Source organism: Mesoplodon bidens (genome assembly GCF_964165515.1).
Source record: "Mesoplodon bidens genome assembly, chromosome: 10".
NCBI classification, from domain to species: Eukaryota; Metazoa; Chordata; class Mammalia; order Artiodactyla; family Ziphiidae; genus Mesoplodon; species Mesoplodon bidens.
In genome coordinates, this window is record NC_138172.1 from 78,183,813 (window position 1) to 78,206,785 (window position 22,973).

General features: G+C 33.5%; 1 protein-coding gene across 2 annotated transcripts in view; it reads left to right on the forward strand.

The window, feature by feature from the left end:
• Positions 1-21,104, forward strand: part of CD2AP (CD2 associated protein) — a 112,499-nt gene extending 91,395 nt beyond the window's left edge. The window contains exons 13-18 of one of the 2 annotated variants that reach the window (XM_081247624.1): positions 188-330; positions 7,010-7,122; positions 7,859-7,960; positions 9,060-9,229; positions 11,769-11,832; positions 18,083-21,099. In XM_081247624.1, the coding sequence (XP_081103750.1) occupies positions 188-330; positions 7,010-7,122; positions 7,859-7,960; positions 9,060-9,229; positions 11,769-11,832; positions 18,083-18,124 (634 nt within the window). In that variant the 3' untranslated portion in view covers positions 18,125-21,099. Of the gene's footprint in view, positions 1-187; positions 331-7,009; positions 7,123-7,858; positions 7,961-9,059; positions 9,230-11,768; positions 11,833-18,082 lie in introns of both variants that reach the window. The other variant, XM_081247625.1, reaches the window with a different exon arrangement.
• Positions 21,105-22,973: the final 1,869 nt, after the last annotated feature.

The window sequence follows — 22,973 nt, forward strand, 5'->3', positions numbered from 1 at the left end:
TGCAGCATGCGGGATCTAGCTCCCTGACCAGGGATCGAACCCAGGCCCCCTGCATTGGGAGCGTGGAGTCTAAACCACTGGACCACCAGGGAAGTCCCTCTTTAGTGTCATTAAATCACAGTGTTAAAAGATGGTCATGCTTTACATACAAATGATTTTTGCATATGTTTGATTTTTCTCATTTTAGGATTAATGGAGACGTTTCTACCATTTTATCAAAATTTGAAACTGAGCCAGTATCAAAACCAAAGCTAGATTCTGAACAGTTACCACTTAGACCAAAATCAGTAGACCTAGATACATTTACAGTTAGAAGCTCTAAAGAAACAGGTAAGTTAACATGTGGAAAGGTGGTGCATAAAAAGAAGTTGCAAATGTAGTTTTCAGAAACTATTTAAAATAAGAAACTTGTGTATGTAATTTGTGTGTGGATAGATACAGTGGAAATTTATTAAAAATTTTAAAAATCTCTGAAGTCGAAATAGAAAAATGAAACTGAAAGAATATAAATGGGCAGGGTATTTATGGTTCACATAAACTTTCTCACTGGTCAGAGAACTGAGATGGATATTAACAGATCAGTCATTTATCATTCTATCCCGTTATAATGGAATGACCATACCATTTAACTTAAGCAGATGTGAGTGAGTGACATAGACTTTCAGTGCCCACACTAGAGTATATTTAAGAAGACTATTTTTATTTTTCCACTTAAATCTCAAGATACTTTTGTTTCCAATTCTGGAAAATAGGCTTTCTTATGACTCTCTCTCTCTGTATATATGTCTATTATGACTCTTTCTCTCTCTCTGTCTCTGTATGTATCTGTCTATCTCAGCAGGCTTTACTTCTTTAGCTAAATATTATTCCTTAAGTTTTAGGACTGATTTTTCAGCCCATTAATCATCTTTGTCCCCTGGTTTTTTATACTTCTCAGTTGTAAAATGGAATACTTGAAACAGAAAAGTCTTTTTTTTTTTTTTGCTTCAGAGAAGTCTTGATACAAGGTCTCACTGTTAAAGGCATTGCACCATCATTACTTTGTGGTAATGGTTATTTTATAGCACTTTGCATTCGTTTTTAGTTTTTTAACATTTTAAAAGCATTTTCTCATATATATTCTTATTTTATCTTAACACTGACTCTAAGAGGTAGATGCCATTTTCCCCTATTTTGCATCTAAACAAAGTAAGCTAAAGACACAGCAAGTGTTCAAGATCATGTAAACCAGAAGAGAACTCTTTAAATCCCCTTTATATAAAGTTCTCTGTGATTTTCTTTTAAAAAAAATTAATGACAACATACTTTTTAGCTTCAGGTTAACAGTTCTTTACATTTAAACTTGAAGGCCAGTTACACTAAGATTTTTTTTGTCACTCTATTGTAAAATGTGCTACGTATTACCTTTCAAATTTTTTAGGTGATTTTATTTTTCTTCATTCTCTTTAGTTTGTCAGTACAAAAGCTCTAACCTAAGCATAGTCTCCTTCAGTTTTTTAATTGAAATGTCTTATAGATCTTTCATCATGTATTTGGAGCCTACCTGATCTGGATGAAGCCATAGTCATCAATAATTTCTGGAAATTGAGATGTTGATTGTATTTTAGAGACAGTTACTCAAATATATTCAGTATGTTTTTGGTGAAAATTGTTCTGATTTACTGTTAGTTAAATAAAAAACAAAACTTCGTGTTTTTTAAAAATATCCTTTAATTTTTTTTAAATTGAGTTTAGTGGTAAAAAATGTAATTCTATTATTTCTTACTGTTTTCTTGTTTGATTTAAAATGTAGCTAGAAATGTGTTTTCAAAAGTAATAGAGAAAAAAAATTTAAGCACACACTTTTAACTCTGGATATCAAAAATCCATAGGTATTATCTTTTGAATTTCCACAATTTTCTGCAATCTTTCTTTATCAGAAGTCTTAAATTTTGATGAGTCTCTTTGGGAGCTGAAAGGGTAATATTTAGAGCTTTTTTTTCTGTATTTTTTGTTACTTTTATCATTCTTCAACATTTGCTTTATTTAGTTTTATCAAAGTCGTGGAAATTACCAAAAAAATTTAGGTCAGTTAAAAGAAATTTTCACTTTTTTTCCAAACTTTATCTATATATGATTACCAGCAAGCTTTATTTTCTTTGGTACATTTCTAAATACCATGTAACAATGTCAGACTATTGGTGGTTGAAAAGTTCTTTTTCCTTTGTATTTTAGTCCCATTTCTTGTCGTATATCCATAGCTATTATTTATTCTTCATTAGAAATGAGAGGCTTTGTGGAACAGAGTTTGAAAATTTCTAACTTCTAGTTTGCTTTTTTGTTGAAATAAATAAGGAAGTAATTTAGAGGTGCCAAGACACATATACCATCAAAAAACTAACAGCTGACTTCCAAGTTTCAGTCTTTATATCTTCCACTATCACACTGCCTTTGGTGTACTGCACTTACACCCTTTAAAGTTCAGAAAATATAAATTTTGGAAATTGAGTTCATATTAAGTAGCAAATATTTACTGAGCAGCTGTGTATTTGCAGTAGTGTTTTGGGCACAAATAGTATGCTAAGATAAAAGGCATAGCTGCTGACAGCAAGTAGCTTATGTCTCCAACCTCAACTCAGACTATTCCGTATTTCCTTTTTTTAAAATTAGAATATCATGTCCTTAGTACTTGTAGTATAAAAGTGTTTTACCTCTTCTTTGAGTTGTTGGCACCGTATAAAAAAAACTGTGTTCTGTATTAGATACAGCCTCAAATTTGGCATTAGATTGAGGCATGTTTTAATTTACATATATGGCTCAGTTTGAGGTTTTAAATTTTTTAAATGACACATGAAACTAGCCCTTTAATGTAAGTTTCAGAAAGTTTAAAACATACATGAAAATCTCCTTAGAGTTTAATTATTTTGTAAAAGAGTAATCTGAGGCAAAATGATATAGTAGAATTTGCTGTTTAAAAAATGTGAGTTTTAAATTATTAGCTAATTGGTCATTGGCATGTTTCTTCTCTTATTTTCTCACTTAACTAACAGTTGAATGATCCATTATATCTATGATACCTATTAGAAAACCTGACATGGAAGTTGTTATAAAATGTAATTTCCCTTCTTCCCCTCCTCCACTGTTAATCACTTCTTACTCTGTTTCTACTCTTATCTATTAAGGATGTAAATTCCTTTCGTTACTCTCTGATATGATTTTATACAAACCCATATATAAACGTATATATTCATGTATATAAATACAGTCTTTTTGTTCATATAAGAAAAACATTCCTAGAATACTCAATTTGTTTCATTTATTTTTAAGATTTTTCATAAATATTCTCATATATGATACAAGATAGTACTACAATTGCAGAGCTATCAGACCATGTTTTAATTTTTTTCTCTTTTTTCCAACACTTCATCAAAAATTAGTTTAGGATAGTCTCATTGCTACTACAGGTTAATTGTAAAGTTCACATAGTCTAAGTATTTCTAAAATAGTAAATTTTCCAGGAAGTAAAATTGGTTTACAATTAGTTTTAAACTACAAGATAGAAAACGTAGTGGAAACATAGCTATTTCATTAAGAAAGCACAGTTGATGAAGTATTCTTAGAGTGTAGTACCTTACCCTTTTTCATTATCTTTTGTGATAAATTCTTCTTGGATTAAAGGAAATTTTAGAGATACATTATTTGATCTGAAAACCTTCATTGTTAAATAGGGCAACATTCTTTCTCTTCAGTTCTATTTAATAATTGATCTATTTTGTTTGAATTAATTTCCCAATATTTATTCATTTATTTCTTCCAGAAAGAATTCATGGTGAGATTTTTTGAATACCTGTTGAGTGGTAGACACTATAAAAAGCGAGCCTGTATCTAATCTAGTATTAAAACAAAACAAAACACCATACCCCAAAGGGTAGAATTTACCTGGGAAATAAGAGCAGTAATTAAAATTTTTATTTTCTAATAATAATTTCCTTGATAATATCATTATAGATATTATAGATATAGAGATATATCTATATAGATATAGAGAGTATCACTTAAGGCACTACTGTATTTTTATAGTGGGATATTTAAAAATAATATTTGGCATATTTTTTTTCCTATTATACCATACCAGAATTTTAAAATTGCCTCTTTTATTGTAACTACTATCATGTGCTGAGAACCAAAACTTTACTAAAAGGTGGTTTAATTTCAGTTATAACTATATCAATGAGTTGTTAATATGTTGATTTATTACTCTGACCTCTAATTTTAGTACTAAAACATTCTTTTAGAAGTTGTCTTGGTGTTCAGTGAGTAATTTAAAAAAGACTTCTTTCTAGTTTAATGTATATTGAAATTAATACTAATCATAATTTTTCCTTTTGAAAGACAAAAGAATAAATCTAAAATCTAATACACATCTTAATGTAAGTTTAGATAAACTGCAATATCTGCTAAACATTAAAATGGTTCTATTCATTCTACAACTGTTCCTTTTTCCTGCTTTGTAAAATAATTTTTTTGGTTTAGTCTTTTTTCTAGACATTCCTATCCTTGACTTTTCTTTCCAGATTTTGTTTCCTAGCCTGTTTGCCATGTTTCCCTTCTTACGTGTCAGGAAATTATCCTACCTTTCTCCATTTTGGTAAGATGACAATTTATAAAAGAAATAAAAATAATATAGTCAATATGAATAGGTGGTGCACATTGATTTTTCTTTGTAATTTTACTAAAGTGTACGTGTTTGTCTGTCTATTCTAACCCTTTTGGTTTTCCATTTTAAAATAAAATGAAATTCATATTGGAAATTTTTTCTTGATAGTTAGTTTAAAATATTCTTTTGATAAAAGGTTTTTTTAGTTGACAACCATAAAAGTCTGGTTTTTTCTCTCCCAAAATTTTATGTTTATTTTGATATTTTAAAATTCCATGTCTTAGGCAATGTTAGACATGTAAATGGCTGGCAGAGTGACAGTGTGACGGCAAGAGTTAAGTGACTGTCATGCCTTTTATGCTGTGTGTAAAATATAAATCCACTGATACCACTCTTAGGTAAATTGAAAAGCATTCAAGTATATCATGAGTCAGAAATGCGCACTATTTCATTTTACTAACCTAATGACTTAAATGGAGGACCTGAGAGAGTTTTAGAATAGTAAAGTTACTTGTCTTGGTGTTGTGGCCCAAAACTGGACATACAGAAGACATTTTTACATGAGCATGGTGTATAATTTTGTAAATCTTCCTTTCATTTACCCTTTTAATTTATCTTCATCTCTTCCTTTGTTTTTGTTTGTTTCTTTTTCTTTTTAAAAGTTGCTTAAATATGCATTTGAAAATAATCTCCACAGGCCAAAATGGATTGTACTTTTCAGGGGTTTTTTTGTAGGTTGTCAGTACATACTTACTGATGTAAAAACAATTTTTAACCCTTCAAACTACAGCATATTTTTAACATCTTTTAAAATATTGTTTTCTTTATTTATGAAATTAACAAATGAGATATTTAAATATATGTTTAAGCTCAAGGTCTTTCACATTATATAATGCATTCTCCATTAAAGCCACTGTGCTTCTTACTGTGGTTTGTTGTATATTATAATTATTGATAGACAATTATTGAACAACTCAACACAAAAATTAATCCAAGCCCATTAGATTGCCTGTTGTGGTGTATTAGCCTAGTGACTAGATCCAAGATAGAGCATACAAAGTAATCCCAGAATGTGAAGATGGAAAAGAATTAACAGAGGTCAACAAATACTTACAGTTGTCACAGAATGTATATTGCCAGTTAGTGGTAACCTCTTCCTGTTTTACCTTTGTGTCCTCCATCCCTTTAAAAAAATTTCTCTAAATAAATTACTTTGAATATGAAATTTGATGAGTAAGCTTTAAGGGCAGTAATAAGTATCTTTAGATTTCTTTTAAGAAATAACAGTTCTCTGAGTTTGGACATCTAAATATTTGACAGAAAGCATTATAAACTTCCAGGCAATGGCAACGTGAAGAATGATTCCATACCTGGAAGACAAGGCAAAAGATACCTGCTGCCATAATGAGTGATGGCGTATTGACTGTGATTAATATTCTTAGTTTGGAATCTGGGCCAAAGGAAAATTATAATGATAGTGGAATTGCCAGGAATTAACCTTAGGGTTCTTATTATCACTTATAGATATCTGGGCTTCAAAATTAAAGACCATCTCCTTCAGCAAGGTTTTCTGGACCATCTAGAAAAAGGGAAGGTATTATATACCATTGTTTCAGAGATAGAAATTACCTAGATTTGTCCTTAAACTCAAGTTATTGGATCAAAGGTCAACCAGCCTTTGATGGTGGGGAAGCAAATGGATGATTTATGTAGCATTTTCCCTTAGTATCTGATTTGCCTTAGATTTATAACTATCGTCTGATTCCTACACATGATAATGTCTAAGCAGAAGTACAGTGAACTATAAACAGGTCGAGTCCCAGCTACAGTATACTATGCACATACATATATGAAGACATATTAAATTACACTTTCACTTTACATTAAGAAATGCAATTGGAAAGCAGCAGGGTCCCAGATAAAATTGAGTTTAAAAAATTTTAATATTAGGATATTACTTGAACTTTAAAACACATTTCATAAGCTAGTTTTTTGATATGTTGTAATTAATTCTGAGTTGAAGAAGTAGATCATGTTTTTTTTTATAAGCAAGAACTTAAGATGACTGCTTTTTCAGACTACTACAACTTGTGGTACAGATTTATATCTTTCAGTAAGAACTTTTGTTGAGGTCTAAGTCTCTATTAAAAACATGAACTTTATATTGTTAATATATAAAATGTATCAGGTAAAGAGGATGTTAGTTTTTGAGGGTGAGTGTTGTTTTCCAAATGCATATGAAAAGCACAGGTCAACTTGTGAGTCTTGGTGGTGTTTTTAATTTTATAGTTTGTTAAAAATCAGAGACGTTCTTTTTTGCCTTTTAAAATGTGCAGTTATCTCTTAATAGATATGTTTACTTTTATTCTCCAGATCTTGTAAATTTTGATGACATAGCTTCCTCAGAAAACTTGCTACATCTCACTGCAAATAGACCGAAGATGCCTGGAAGAAGATTGCCTGTCCGCTTCAATGGTGGACATTCTGTGAGTTACATTTAGTATTATAAAACACAGAGAATTTAGTAAATCCAGAGTCCTTCTGAAGATAAGAATGAGGGAGGATTTATAGCTCCACTGAAGTTTAAAAATCAGGAGGATAGCTATACTCACGTGGCCAAGGGTTGTATTTAAGAGATATGGGGGAAGAGATCTGTTCATTTCCACAGGACATAGAATGGAAGGTTACAGAATCAGAAGCAGAGTTGTCCTAAGACTATAACCACAGAGCACAGTGTCGAGAGGGGACAGGGGACCTGTGCAATATACTTGTCCAAAAGCAGTAATTAGAATTGAGTGGTACACATTCACTTCAGGAAAGAATGAGAACATTTTTTTTCCCCCTGAAATAGTCAGTGTTTTTTGTAGGACTAATCCTGGTCTCTAAATGTGTAACTTCTTTTTATGCTCTCAGTATGTTGCCTGGGATACTGGTAGTACTTTAGTGTTAATACACTAGCTCTTAAGTACTATTGTGCTTTTAAATTACCTAAGTAGGGAAAATTTTTGTTGCTAATAGGCAAGCTGTTTTTCCACCCTCAAGATATGCAAGTGTGTTATTCAGCATGAAATTATGTAAAATCCTGTTAACAATAATGGAATATCTGGAACAGTATCTGCTGAAAACAGTGATAAAAGTTACTTACTTTATTATCCAGATGCTTACTGCCTTTTCTTTCTTTGGTGTTTTCTGTTTCTTGATTTAAAATTAAAAATCATTCAGCCAACTCAAAGCCCAGAAAAAATCCTGAAGTTACCAAAAGAAGATGATAGTGCCAACCTAAAGCCATCTGAATTTAAGAAGGATTCATGCTACTCTCCAAAGGTAAGGTGCATTGTGGTCTAAGATTTGTATCATGTGTAGGGTTCTTTGTGAACATCAAAATTGTGGAATTTAACGTGTCCTTCAGGAAGAATTATTTCTTCTGCCAGGAAATAAAATAATTCCTACTAAAACTAAATAAAATAAAATAATTACTGTTAAACTTAAGTTACATTATTCTCTGTAGATCTTTTTTAGGAGAGTCACATTATTTTAAATGAGTAATACAAATGTTACATGTTTCATATTTTTTAAGGCATAGATCTATATACATTTGTTTCATTTGCCGTTAAACATGCACTCCTTAGGCAGAAGCCATCACTCTTTTACTCCTTATGTAACTTGGTGCTTGGCACCATAATAAGCACTGAATACACGCTGGAATGAATGGTAGAATACATGGATTCTTCTGTCTATTACGTGGTGTTAAGAGTCTTTGCTAAACCCTTGCCATCTTAATTTAAGATAGTATTACCACAACTGACACACATCTTATATTTGAGAAGATCATGCCTGTTCCTCAAATTCATTTCAAGGCATTTGACTGCTCTTCAGTTGATCAGATACACTTAATCTGAATTCTCTCAGCTGTTAGCAGTCTATTGAAATTTTACTTGCTGTTACCTAAGTGAAATGGTAAAAGAATGTCAGGCCATGGATCCATTTTAATGCCTCTTCTATGGACTTACTAAGTCCTTCATAATTGCTTTTAATTGGATCTCTCTGGATATTCTAAATAATAACTAATATGAAGGATCAAAGCAGTACCTTAATAATGCTTTTATATTCTTGCTTCTAGATGTTCCACTAGGTAAACCATAAGATAAATCTGATGGATCTTCTTTTCGCTCTTTTATTTTTTTAAATAAAGCCCTTGACATTTCTCACAAAAACCCTTAGTAATTACAAGTTTATTCTTTGGTCGTTTAGTGGTTTTTCCAGTTATGAACGTCAAACTGCTTTTTGGATTTTCAGGTTTTTTATTTATCTTGGAAGTATTGCTTCAGTTATTTATCTCCTTGCAGTAAAAATCTTTTGAATTTATAATGTAATATTAAATGTAAGTACAAATAAAAATTTTCTGTTTATTATATGTTTTCAGCTGTCTGTTTACCTTTCAACACCTTCAAGTGCTTCTAAACCAAATACAGCTGCTTTTCTAACTCCGTTAGAAATCAAAACTAAGCTAGAAACAGAAAATTCCTTGGATGAACTTAAAGCTCAGATTGTTGAATTGCTGTGTGTTGTGGAAGCACTAAAAAAGGATCATGGGTAAGTAGCCCTTACTTTCTTCTTTGAGAACTACTTAACTCATATGTAAAGAATTCTTTCAAATTATATCAAGTAAAGAAGTAATCTGCCAAGTTCCTAGAATGAGCAAGTTTGTTTTCAAAGAAATTTTTATTGATAGTGTCTCTCTAGGCAAAAAAGCTTGAATTAGAAAACATAATAATTAGAAACTCTATTAATTCTAGTTATTCTAATTAGGAATTGGAAAGCTTGCATAAGAAAACCCAGCCCAATTATGAAAAAGGTAAATCAGAAAGTAGTAGCTTGATTATAGAATTGGTTCTAGTAGCTTGATTATAGAAAAATGGCCAATAGGCACATGAAAAGATGTTCAACATCATTAGTCATTAGCACATGCAAATCAAAACCACAATGAAATACTACTTCGCACCCACTAGGATGGCTATAATAAAAAATTGAACAATACAAGTGTTGGCAAGGATGTGAGAAATTGGACCCCTCGTGCCTTGCTGTTGGGCATGTAAAATGGTACAGCTACTCTGGAAAACAGTCTGGCAGTTACTCCAAAAGTTAAATTTCATGTTCCCATATGACCCAGCAATTCCTCGCCAAGGTATAGTACTGCCCAAGAGAATTGAAAACAAGTGTTCAAACAAAAACTTGTACACAGATGTTTATCGTATTATTCATAATAGCCAAAAAGTGCAAACAACCCAACTGTCCATCAACTGATGAATAGATAAACAAGATGTGGTACATCCATACAATGGAATGTTATTCAGCCGTAAAAAGAAATGAAGTACTAATACATGTTATATCATAGATGAACCTTAAACACATAATTTGAGGCTAGAAATGTCAAACATGGGTTAATTAGTCTTAAAAGTATTAGGAAAAGCCATTTGATTTTGGATCTGTGGTGTATCTGTATATACATTTGGTTTTCTTCTCAGAGGACTTTGATCACTGTTTCTGCTGGGATTGAGTTGGATGTTTATAAAACAAATGGGTTGGGATAGATGATTTGTAAGGCCTTTCTCTTAACTCTGAAAGTTTTTGATAATGGTATATGGTGAGGCATGCCTAAGTAAAAGTTAGGGACTTTTTAGAGCTAAAATAAATTTAAAAGATCACCTGCTATAGTCCCCTCCCTTCTTTTAAATGAAGAAATAAAGGTTTAGAGAGGTAAAGCTAATTATGTAAGATCACACAGCTCTTAAGTGGCAGAGCTAGAACTCAAACTTGGATCTTCTATTGATTTAGAGATCTTTTCTTGTAAATATTATTATTTGAATTTTAAAATGTGTTAACATTTTAAACATACTTCTGCAAAAGCCCAGTAGCTAAAATAGATCAAAGATCAGCTAATCTAACTAAACTGAGGGTGAGGGTTCCGGTGCTCCTCCCCTATTCCAGCTTCTTCTCTGGCCTCTAAGAGTATATCATGGAATATGGAATCTGGTATAACAGTTATCGCCAGAGACCGTGTTACCACTGATTTTGAATTCACTGTTTCTCCTCCAATTCTTTGTTGACATTGGATTATTTATTTTAAAAAATATTGAGATTAACAACATGATGTATTTGTAGTTTGCAGAGCACTTCTACAGACATCTCTTAGATAGAAACATAAAGTTATCTTGAATGCCTACTGAAAAACATATATTGTGCACATTTATATCCTATAGAGAGAGAAAATTTGATACATGATATTTCTTGAATTCTTCAGTTTATCTTGGTTTAAGTTTGGCAGGTTTATCCACAGTTTCTGCAATAAGCACATTATAAACTATAAGTTCATTTATCTAGTAAATATTTATTGGGCACCTCTCAGGTACCAGTTAGAGAGCAATCTGATTTGTTAATTTTGACGTATGAAATAATAAATCCATGTACAAATTGCCCATAGGTTCTCTTAAATAAGCTGTAGAATGAATAAAAATATTAATGACTTACATATATTATTTATCAGATATTTTAGAAGTCTTTCCAAAGAGTATTTTAAAAGTCTGGAGTTCCTCTTGGAAAATGAAATGGAGGGGAAAATGACTATATAAAAATATACAAGGGAACCTAGAAAAATGAAAACATGAGTTACAGAAGAGGGATTGTTGGCTGCAGTTTTTTGTTTATTGGTTTGGATTTTGGATTTTAATGTCATAGTTAATTTAAAACAAAAACAGAGAAAGAGGTATGTAAAGTCCAGGTTATTGTATTAAAAATTATAATTTACCTTGCACTGTGACATATTTTCACATTCATTTTCCCAAATTATTTGGGCTGTGTGTCCTGCCTTGGAAATGGATCATAACTGAATATGGAAAATTACCTGTATTCACTTAAAAATTTCTTTATCTCAGGTTTGCCATGATTTTGCTGTGTTTTTTAACTGTTGTATTGAATCATTTCAACTAGAGAATTTGAATTTTTTCTCAGTCAATACGGCTGTTTCAAAGTTTTCCCTGTGTTCTGGGATATCAGACAACAGATGCTATTAACCTTAGTCAAATATATATTGTTTAATCAAAAGACTTAACAGTAATAAATACTTTGTTTTTAGCAAAGAACTGGAAAAACTACGAAAAGATTTGGAAGAAGAGAAGGCAATGAGAAGTAATCTAGAGGTAATTCATCTCTTCCAGCTTTGAGATTGTAGTCAGCATAAACTAGACATGTTTCTTCCAACCCAACTGGGTGATTGGTTCTGCCACAAATTATGCTATCCTGCTTTAGTTGGACACTCCCTACAGCTTGGTCGCCATTTAATTAATCTCCTGTTGACTCCCTGCCACATTCCATTCATTCATTCAGCAAATGTTTGTTTTTGTTTTTTTTTATATTAGTTTCTGCTTTATAATGAAGTGAATCAGTCATACATATACATCTGTTCCCACATCCCTTCCCTCCTGCGTCTCCCTCCCTCCCACCCTCCCCATCCCACCCCTCCAGGTGGTCCCAAAGCACCGAGCCGATCTCCCTGTGCTATGCGGCTGCTTCCCACTATCTATCTACCTTACGTTTGGTACTGTATATATGTCCATGCCTCTCTTTCACTTTGTCACAGCTTACCCTTCCCCCTCCCCATATCCTCAAGTCCATTCTCAAGTAGGTCTGTGTCTTTATTCCTGTTTTACCCCTAGGTTCTTCATGACATTTTTTTTCTTAAATTCCATATATATATGTGTTAGCATACGGTATTTGTCTTTCTCTTTCTGGCTTACTTCACTCTGTATGACAGACTCTGGGTCTATCCACCTCATTACAAATAGCTCAGTTTCGTTTCTTTTTATGGCTGAGTAATATTCCATTGTATATATGTGCCACATCTTCTTTATCCATTCATCCGATGATGGACACTTAAGTTGTTTCCATCTCCAGGCTATTGTGAATAGAGCTGCTATGAACATTTTGGTACATGACTCTTTTTGAATTATGGTTTTCTCAGGGTATATACCTAGTAGTGGGATTGCTGGGTCATATGGTAGTTCTATTTTTAGTTTTTTAAGGAACCTCCATAGTGGCTGTACCAATTCACATTCCCACCAGCAGTGCAAGAGTGTTCCCTTTTCTCCACACCCTCTCCAGCATTTATTGTTTCTAGATTTCTTGATGATGGCCATTCTGACTGGTGTGAGATGATATCTCATTGTAGTTTTGATTTGCATTTCTCTAATGATTAATGATGTTGAGCATTCTTTCATGTGTTTGTTGGCAGTCTGTATATCTTCTTTGGAGAAATGCCTATTTAAGTCTTCTGCCCATTTTTGGATTGGGTTGTTTGTTTTTTTGCTATTGAGCTGCATGAGCTGCTTATAAATTTTGGAGATTAATCCTTTGTCAGTTGCTTCATTTGCAAATATTTTCTCCCATTCTGAGGGTTGTCTTTTGGTCTTGTTTATGGTTTCCTTTGCTGTGCAAAAGCTTTGAAGTTTCATTAGGTCCCAGTTGTTTATCTTTGTTTTTATTTCCATTTTTCTAGGAGGTGTGTCAAAAAGAATCTGGCTGTGATTTATGTCATAGAGTGTTCTGCCTATGTTTTCCTCTAAGAGTTTGATAGTTTCTGGCCTTACATTTAGGTCTTTAATCCATTTTGAGCTTATTTTTGTGTATGGTGTCAGGGAATGATCTAATCTCATACTTTTACATGTCCCTGTCCAGTTTTCCCAGCACCACTTATTGAAGAGGCTGTCCTTTCTCCACTGTACATTCCTGCCTCCTTTATCAAAGATAAGTTGACCATATGTGCGTGGGTTTATCTCTGAGCTTTCTATCCTGTTCCATTGATCTATCTTTCTGTTTTTGTGCCGGTACCACACTGTCTTGATTACTGTAGCTTTGTAGTATAGTCTGAAGTCAGGGAGCCTGATTCCTCCAGCTCTGTTTTTCGTTCTCAAGATTGCTTTGGCTATTCGGGGTCTTTTGTTTTTCCAAACAAATTTTGAAATTTTTTGTTCTAGTTCTGTGAAAAATGCCAGTGGTAGTTTGATAGGGATTGCATTGAATCTCAGCAAATGTTTTTTGAGCACTCACTCTCATAGACACGGGGCACAAGGTATGCACTCATGAATAAAGCAAACATGGTTGTTGCCTCTTAAAAGTGTCTAGTTTTAGATCTTTTGCACTCAACTCTCCTTCTTTCTTGAGCTATAGTTCTCTTTTCTTCACAGTTAAACTTTTTTTTTCTTTTTTTTGCCTGGGGGCAGGGGTGGTGATGGTAATGGGATGGCTGTAGATTTACTGACTTTAATTTCTCACTGAATTGAGTTTACTTTGTAGCTAATGTCATCATCTTCACTCTCTGCTGATGACTGACAGTTTCATTTATTTTCTTTATCTTCCCTACTTTTTTCCATCCTCACTGACTTTGGTCTTCATTTGTATTTTTTTTTATTTGTATTTTTTTCTGCATACCTCAGAGAAAGTGTTTCCTGCCTTTTTTAAGAGACTCTTCCCATTCTGTGTTTAAGTATTGCATCCTCCTCCCTATTTTTACCTTGCTTCATTACTTACCCTGTTTCTTTTGTTAGCACTGTGAAACAGAGAACGTGGGACTTGCCCTTAAAAAGCTTGAGCTCCTCTTCTGACTTACCCTCATAACTTTCAGTTCAGAACTACATATTTGTCAGGCTTAGCACTTTCTGAACACTGTCTCATTGGATACATAACAACTTGTAAGCATTATTGTTCCTATTTTAAGAGTGAGGAAACTAGGGTTTAGAATGATTAAGTCAGCAGTGGGGCTAACATTTTTAATAGAAGCAGCCAGACTCCATCCAGAACCTTTGCTCTTAGGGATTAAGTTACACCAGTTTGAAGGAGGAAGTCACTTAACCTCATTTAACTTTAGTTGTTGAGATAATATATGTAAAGGTATTTGGCAGATTATCAAAACTCCATTTTTCCTCTTATATCTGACACATAACCTTTATTGGCACTCTCCTTTCTTTCCCTGAAAATACTCAATTTTCCCCTTTATTCAAAAAATAAAAAGCCCCCTTTTAGGTCTAGCTGCCCTCTTGATCTGTATTCTCTTTTCATTTGCAGTTCATTTGTTGCAAAAAATAAAACAAACAAACAGAAAACAAGAAAAGCATACATTTACAGTCACTAATTCTTCACTTTTAGTTCAGTCCTTAACCCCTTGCATTTTGGGTTTACTGATGGCAACTCCTATGTCTCTTCGGTTTCTACAGCACTTCACATTTTTACCATCACCACCTTTCCAAAGTATGTCTTGGTTTATGTGACCCTGCATTCTTCTGTCTGACTTCTCCATCTCTCCTCACCTAAGTGAGGTGTTTCTTCAGTGTTGTGCTTAGCCCTCTTCTCTGTGCATCCACTCTTTGCTTGCCTGTGTCCAGGAGTATCATAATTAGCTCTGGTGCATTTGCCATTGAAATCCAGCTCTTCTTTTCCCAGCTTTTGTCCTGAGTTTCCAGCTCTTAGACTCCCTGGATGTTCCACTGTGAACTTAGACTTAGCATGTCCCCTGTCACACGTAGCACCTTCTTTTCAGATTCTGATTTTCTGTCTGTGTTGAAAGTTTGTTGCGCTTCTAGTCATGCAGATGTGGGACTTCTGTCTCTTCTAATTCCACTAACTTCTGGGCCTACTGGCTGTGCTCCCTAACCTTTTTCTCTTTATTCTCACTGTTTCTGTCCTTTTCTCATGCTCTTATCTTCTGTTTAGCTTGTTTGTTTCTCTCATTCTTATCTTGTCTTCCCTTGCTCAGTATTTTCGAAAACTTTCTATTACTTGTTGAATGAAGTTCAAATTTCTTGACTTGGCAAATGAGGTCTCTTATGTCCTGGTCCTAGTTTATCTTTCTTTCCTCACTTGCTAGTCCTCAATTGTCCCTTACAGTTAATTTGTCTGAATTTTTACTCTTACTGTGTTTTCATGGATTTTCCTTTTGTCTCACTTATCATGCCCAAGTTCTGTAGATTCTCAAGGCCCTGCTCAATCACATTCACTGAGTTGGCCACCAGTCTTCTGATTAAAAGCAGTTTTTCTTATTTCAAATTCATGTTGTTTAGTTTTGTAAGAGATGAATAAGTAATAATTTTCTGTCGTATCACTATTCACATTATGTACTTATTTTGCCCATCTTCTATACTGTTCAAGGTGAGATCTTTTTCTGTTTCATCTTTGCCCATAGCTCCTAGCACAGTGCTATATACATATTAGATTGCTAACAAATTTTTGTCAAACTAATAAATGTTAGAAGATAGATATTAAAAATATATCTTCTAAATAAATGATAAATTCCCAGTGTGCAACATGGTAGAAATTGAAGAATTAAAAACAAATGTTTCTTGACTTTCATTCCTTATATTTTATACATAACACATATTCATATATGAAAATAATAAGGTTAGCAAGAGGAACTAATACAATACTAAATTTGTATATATGACTTAATTTATCATAAAAATCATGGAAAGAGTCAAATGAATTATTTGTTTCTTTTTTTGAAGAATTTCATTTGATTATATTTTCCCAGCAAAATCAGCTGTTACTTATCCTCTCACTGACCTGTATTATAAATTTTTTTTTTTTTGGTGGGAAAAGTTCGATACTTAATACACTTAATAAGGCATTAGAGTCTTAGGATCATATGTTTAAAAGAGAAATTATATTTCCCCCCAAATTAAAAGTAATACTTTGAACTACTGTAACTTAACATTATATAGTATTAAATTATACTGAGGAGTGGTACAAAGGACTAATGATGAACAATGAACATAAACGTGCTAGAAGAGAAACTCCAGCAATGCAAGTATTTGCCAGATACCTAAATTTATGTGGCCAGCAGCAGTCTGTGAGGAGTATTACTGACTGCGTGCAGGGTTTTTCTCCACTCTGACCCTCACCCCACCCGCACTCCCTCTTCTACCAATTTTTTTTTCTTTCTGTTTTCTGTGCATCCTCGCACATTAAAATTCATGCAGTGGTTAATGTATCTTTGGAATAGAGATGGTAATAGCTCATCAGGCTGAAGATTGAAGGTATTTTGTCTCAATCCAATGCTACTAACATGTTTGGCTAATAATCATATTAGTCAAAGAATAATATCAGGAAAGATCCTGGAATTAGCAAACCATTCTTTTTTTTTTTTTTTTTTTTTTTTTTTTTTCTTTTTTTTTGCGGTATGCGGGCCTCTCACTCTTGTGGCCTCTCCCGTTGCGGAGCACAGGCTCCGGATGCGCAGGCCCAGCGGCCATGGCTCACGGGCCCAGCCGCTCCGCGGCATATGGGATCCTCCCAGACCGGGGCACGAACCCGTATCCCCTGCATCGGCAGGCGGACTCTCAACCACTGCGCCACCAGGGAGGCCCTGCAAACCATTCTTGAATGGTTAGGATCCCTTAGGAGATTGTGGTCTTATTGAAATTATACTTTTTGACTGTGTAGCAAAATGCTCATCATTTAGTAGTGATCTATTTGTTAGAAGTTAGCCATAACATGTATTATTTGTATGCATTGTTGGGGAGAGGGATGATGCTATCAGGAGAAGGTAAGGCCTAAATGTTTCTACATGTAATGCAAGGTCAGAGATGATCAAAATACCATATAATTGGGAAGAAAGTACAAAAACTGTGGCCTTTAAAGCCTTAGACCTTACCAGTACAAGTTCTGCATGGAACCACTCGCATGGTGTTTAATCTCTTTGATCCTCAACTTAGTTATTTGTAATATGTCAAAGTTAAATAACTCTGTAGTTATTGTGAAAATTTAATGAATTTTTCTAATTTTCTTCTAACATTTCTTAAATTGTGAACTTCTGTTAAGTGAAGAAGTTAAGTCTTTTATCTAACAGTGGAACTATTTTTAACACATTGACTGCATTTTATATATATTCCTGGGCTTTAAAGGCAATTTAATCTAGGACATACTGTTTATAGTTGAGGAAATTGATACTGAGTGAGGTTAAGTGGTTTACTGATATCACCTAAGCAGTAAGTGAAAAACATAGAACTAAACTGGTCCTTTAAAAAAAAAAAAACAACATTCTGTATTGCCCCCTTTTTTTAATTATAGGTACGGGTACGTTTCTTAGCTTGGTTTCAAGGATACTTTTGTTTTTTGTAGGGCTGATTTTCTTACAGATCTTTCAGATGCTCACATTATTTAACATTGTTCTGGGTGAAACAACTGTAGCTGCTTTTTTGTTGTTGTCACCTGTCATTTAGGAACGTGCATTGTGACATTTTCATCTGTTGAACTTTTTAAATATTTATTACAACATTGGAAATTGGATTTTAGAATGGAAATCAAAATCTGGAGGCTTGAAATTATGATCAGATCTTCATGACATAGGATAAAATAAATAAACTTTTCTAAAGTAAAGATATTTTATCTGTTGCCATTTAGGTGGAAATAGAGAAGCTGAAAAAAGCAGTCATGTCTTCTTGAAGTGATGTGCACCCAGTGTTCTCAGTGTTCCAGGGATTCAGAAGCAACACTATGAACTTCAACTGACTTGTTACTTTAAAATAACAAATGCTGATGTCATGATAAAGAAATATGCGTATATGAGCTATTATATCTATAGAAAAATGTAGGGGGAGGGTGAATTTTTTTATATATATTTTGTTTTGCCAATATGAAAAAAAAGAGGCCTTATTTCTTATGTGCTGGGATTGCAAACTCTTGTTTAGTTTGCTTGAAAATACTACTGAATCTGTATAAAAAGGAAAGAAAATTCACAATAGTTTTTTTTATTGAAACTTGTAGTATTATTTTTAAAGAGATCTATACTATAAATATGGTGATATCTTTACGAATAATCTGTAAAATATACCATTTGAGAGGGACAGTTTAGCTTTATAGTAACTATAGTCACTACTTTTCCCATAAAACATAAGGGATATAAACTTTGTATATATATATTTTTTATGTTTAGCTTCTTACCCAGGATTACACTGTTGTGCCTGTTTGTTTGCGGTTTGTGATACTCTGGGTGATGAAATAGGAGTTTCCTAGCTACAAACCAGATTACTCACCCGTGCATATAGTAATAACTATAATGAACTAATCAAAATAATTTCTTCAACTTTTGGAATTTTTTTTATTGCTTGCACTATAGGATTCATAAAGGAATTTAGTTAAAATGAATTGGATTGTTAAATATATTGGGGAAAATATCAGCTATATTTTAAATTCATTAGGTCTAAGGAACTAAAAATGTCAATTTAACCCTTAACTTGTTATGCCTAGAAACTACAGCACATATAATATGCAAACACCAGCCTTATTGCTGTACTTTTCTGCTTATTTTACAGGCTCAAATATTACTCATTTCATAATCTTGTGACTTAATTCTTCATGCCCCTCCATTTGATTTTTAATAATGGTAATGTTAGAAAAACAAAACTCCAGAACTTTCAGAACTTCAGTATGCAGTTTCATACTTTGACAAGTTATCATTATGTAAATACTCAGGTTTTACATTGTGTAATTTACCTACTAGACTAAACTAACTGGTGGAGATATTTGGGGCTGTCATTTAGGTAACCAGCTTTATAAAGAGTGTTTAGTAGGTCATAAAACGTAACATCACAGCTTATTTAAAACCAAATAGTTGGCCATATTCAAAATGCATTTTCACAAAGTGGGTGAATAGCAGTTTCTTCACGGTCACTTCTGAACACTTGAACTTTTAAAAATGTTATCTACAGATAATATGTCTCAAAATATGTGGGTTTATATTGAAAGTAGAAAATTTGATCTTTTTTTGCAAAAAAAAAATAGATTTTAAGCTTTATTGTAGCAAATGACTTTCAGATTTTGAGTACCATCTATCATGCTTCTATTTTGTGTTCTTTAAACCCCCAAACCAATATTTTTCCTTTAAGTTTTAGTTTTATAATACTGAAATCTTGTGTTAATGAAATTTTGTCATATTGTTTCAAATAAAAGTGAAATAGAAAATAATAGAAATTCCAATACATAATTACTTAATGTTAAATTCACAACTTAAATTAGTGCTTTTGGGGAAATCTGTGCATTAAGTATGTACGTTCTAACTTCTTAAAGTCCTTGGGCTCTTCTGATGAGGTCACTGCTGAACAAAATTGTTTATTCTTGTTCTAGTGTTTTTAAATGACTTGTCAAATGAATGATTTCCTTCTTTTTAAATAAATTAGGTCTTATTTTCTTTTAATATGAAAGTCTTCAGGTAGAAATAAAAACAATGTACCCTGGAAATCACCCTCCAGCTTTATGACTGGAAGATCTGATTAAGTGCTCCCTCCCCACCCTAATAATGGGGTAGGGGAAGTTACCAGCAGATTTCAGGCTGTTCTTAAAGTTTTTGTTGGTCATTTTCTCACCCGTGCATAAAATCAAGATGGTCATGAGTACTGAGAGACATTTAAAGTGTTTGCTTGTATACTCCTCAGTCAGAATTGAAAAGTAATTCAAGTACTGTGTCTCTATTTTCTTGCCCTTGACCAAATAGTAAAGAAAAGAAAACCAAAATCAAAGGGAAAAACGATTACTTTAATCTAGCAATTTACCAGTATTTGCTCTTGATATAGGAATTTTATTAATTCCTGTTTATAAAGTTCATATCATAAAATGCTATGTAATTATATAGCTTTTACTTGGGGTAAATCTTTTTTTTTTTTTTTTTTTTTTTAGTGAGTGAGTATAAATTACAGAGTAGAAGTGAACAGCATGGCATCTGTCATTGCCAAATTGGTAGTGAATGTTTGCTATTCTTTAAAAAACATATTACTAATTTTCCTAATTATATTTCAATATTAGGAGTATTGTGTGTGTGTGTGTGTGTGACCACCAAGCTTTGGTCCTACTATAAAGCTGTTACCTCTTTACAAAATCTAAGTCTGAAGATAGGAAGAGAGAATGGGCCTGGTGTAACAGAGGATTCTCTTTTTATGCTTCTTACTGTGATCACAGAAAAAAATAAACCCAAGTGCTCTCTAGATGTGTTGGTAAACATCTTATGCTTGCATTTAAACTTGAAATGTATGAACAGAATGAGACAATCAGTTCAAATCAGAAATGAGAAGTGTTAAAATTTAATGGCCTTGTTTTGCTGTAGCAATAAGATGACCAAGTGCAATGACTTGATTTAATAAAATCATCTTTTAAAAGTTGCTGCTATGAATATTTTTAGCCATAAAATTTTATCCTTGCTGTAGCCTGACTTGCCTTCAGTAACTGTTACGTAATGCAGTTGGTGTTGTGGTATTCTAACATTCCAAAAAAATAATAATATATATTTATGGAGAAACTCAAAACAGTATACTTCACTGACTTGTTTACAGGTGCTGTAAAACATGCTTCTCCCTCAAAAAGAAAATAAAGAATGGTGTTGCCAGTTGTGTCAGTCTTTATTGGTTATTTTTCATTAACTTCAGCATATTCTGATTTGCAGAGTATGATGAAAATTATTTTATATTGCTTTGAGTTTTCCAAATAAGAGAAACAATGTAATAGTAAAATAAAAGCATTCAAAGTTCTAGACCTATGTGACATTTACTGAACCTCTGTGAGTCTTTTCTTTCTACCTGGAACTGTGAGATGATAATTCCTACCTCACAGGATTATTGGGACGATTTGAAATGATTTATATAAAGTACCTTATCTTGCCATAGAGATTTTTTTTAAATGGAAGCTGCTGATTTAACTCTTCTCAAAAGCATCTTGCGGTGATGGATATGATGTAAATTAGGCAGATAAGATTAAGAGAAAAGGCATAGTATGTCCTCTCCCCTTGTTTTTGAATCCAGCATCCCTTTCTTTGGAGGAGATACTGCTTTCATTTGTATGATATTCGAAATGGAGCTGAGAGTACTTCGCCCAAATTGAATTAATGACTCAGACACACTGAGATTTTAAACATTTGAAACAAAGAGCTAGTCTCAGCATGGGAGCTCTCCACAGTTACATTTTTCTGTCATCTGGAAAAAGCTGATTTGGAAGAACTAAATAGAGTATAAAGATATGGAGACAGAATTCAGAAGGGTTTTAAGACTGATTACAGTCATTCCCGAAGCCCCACTACCCACCCATTGCTTGCTTCCTTAAGCATAAACTTGCACGTAAACTTTTTGGTTTCTGAACTCGCGACTGGATGTCCTGGTAAATATAATACAAAAAACAAGATGCAGTCATCCCCCCCCTTATCCACGGCACATTCCAAGGTACATTCCAAGACCCCCAGAGGATGCCCGGAACCGCAGGCAGTACTGAGCCTCACGTAATACTATGTTTTCTCCTATACATACCTGTGATGAAGTTTATAAATAAGACACAGAGATGAACAACTAATAATAAAATAGAACAGTTATAACAATATACTATAGTAAAAGTTATGTGAATGTGGTTTCAAAGTATTTTACAAATACAATGCCTTTTCCATCCTAACTAAGCACTTGCCACACACCGTGGCCCTAGCTTTTGCAGCTTGAGGTGCGACGGCACAACTAGCCCAAATTTGTTTTCTTCCCAATTTCGTGGATAGAAGATTCTTGCCATAGGTCTTAGCAACCTCAGCATGTGATTTTTTTTCTTATTGTCGAGAGCTTTCACCTTTTCACTTGAAGCACTGTTTGTCATACTTGAATTGCCAACATCACTACTCTTGTGCTCTGGGACCATTATTAAGTAAAACAAGGGTTACTTAACACAAGCACTGTGATTCTGCTAGTCTCCTAAGTGACTAATGGGCGGGACACGCTGGACAAAGGGATGATTCACGTCCAGAGCTGGACGGCGTGGGATCATCATGCTACTCCAAACGGCGTACACTGTAAAGGTTATGAGTTGTTTATTTCTGGAAATTTTCATTTAATACTTTTGGACTGCAATTGACTGTGCGTAACTGAAACTGCAGAAAGCAAAACCGCGCATAAGGGGGCAACACTGTAGAGTCTGGAAGACATCAAGGCCCATGTACTCTTCCTGAGCACATACATGACTCCAGGCTTTCTAGAGATCTGGAAGATTGGAATCATGGAAAGGAATAAGACAGCACTATGAAGCAATATGGAAAAGAAGTGTGGCAAGTCGTTTAAGTTAAAAAAAATGTAATTTGAAAATTTCTACTTGCTTTTTATTGGCTTTTACAAACACTGGGCATGAATTAAGCCTTGCAGGCAAATGATGGTAAAGTTTTGGATTGTAGAGTTTTAGTGTTTGAAGGGACGTTAGAGATTGTCTAATGCCTGTGCAGATGGTTTTGTCTGAAGGAACAATTTTCAGATTTAGCCCCATTGTAGGAGGTAAAAGCTGA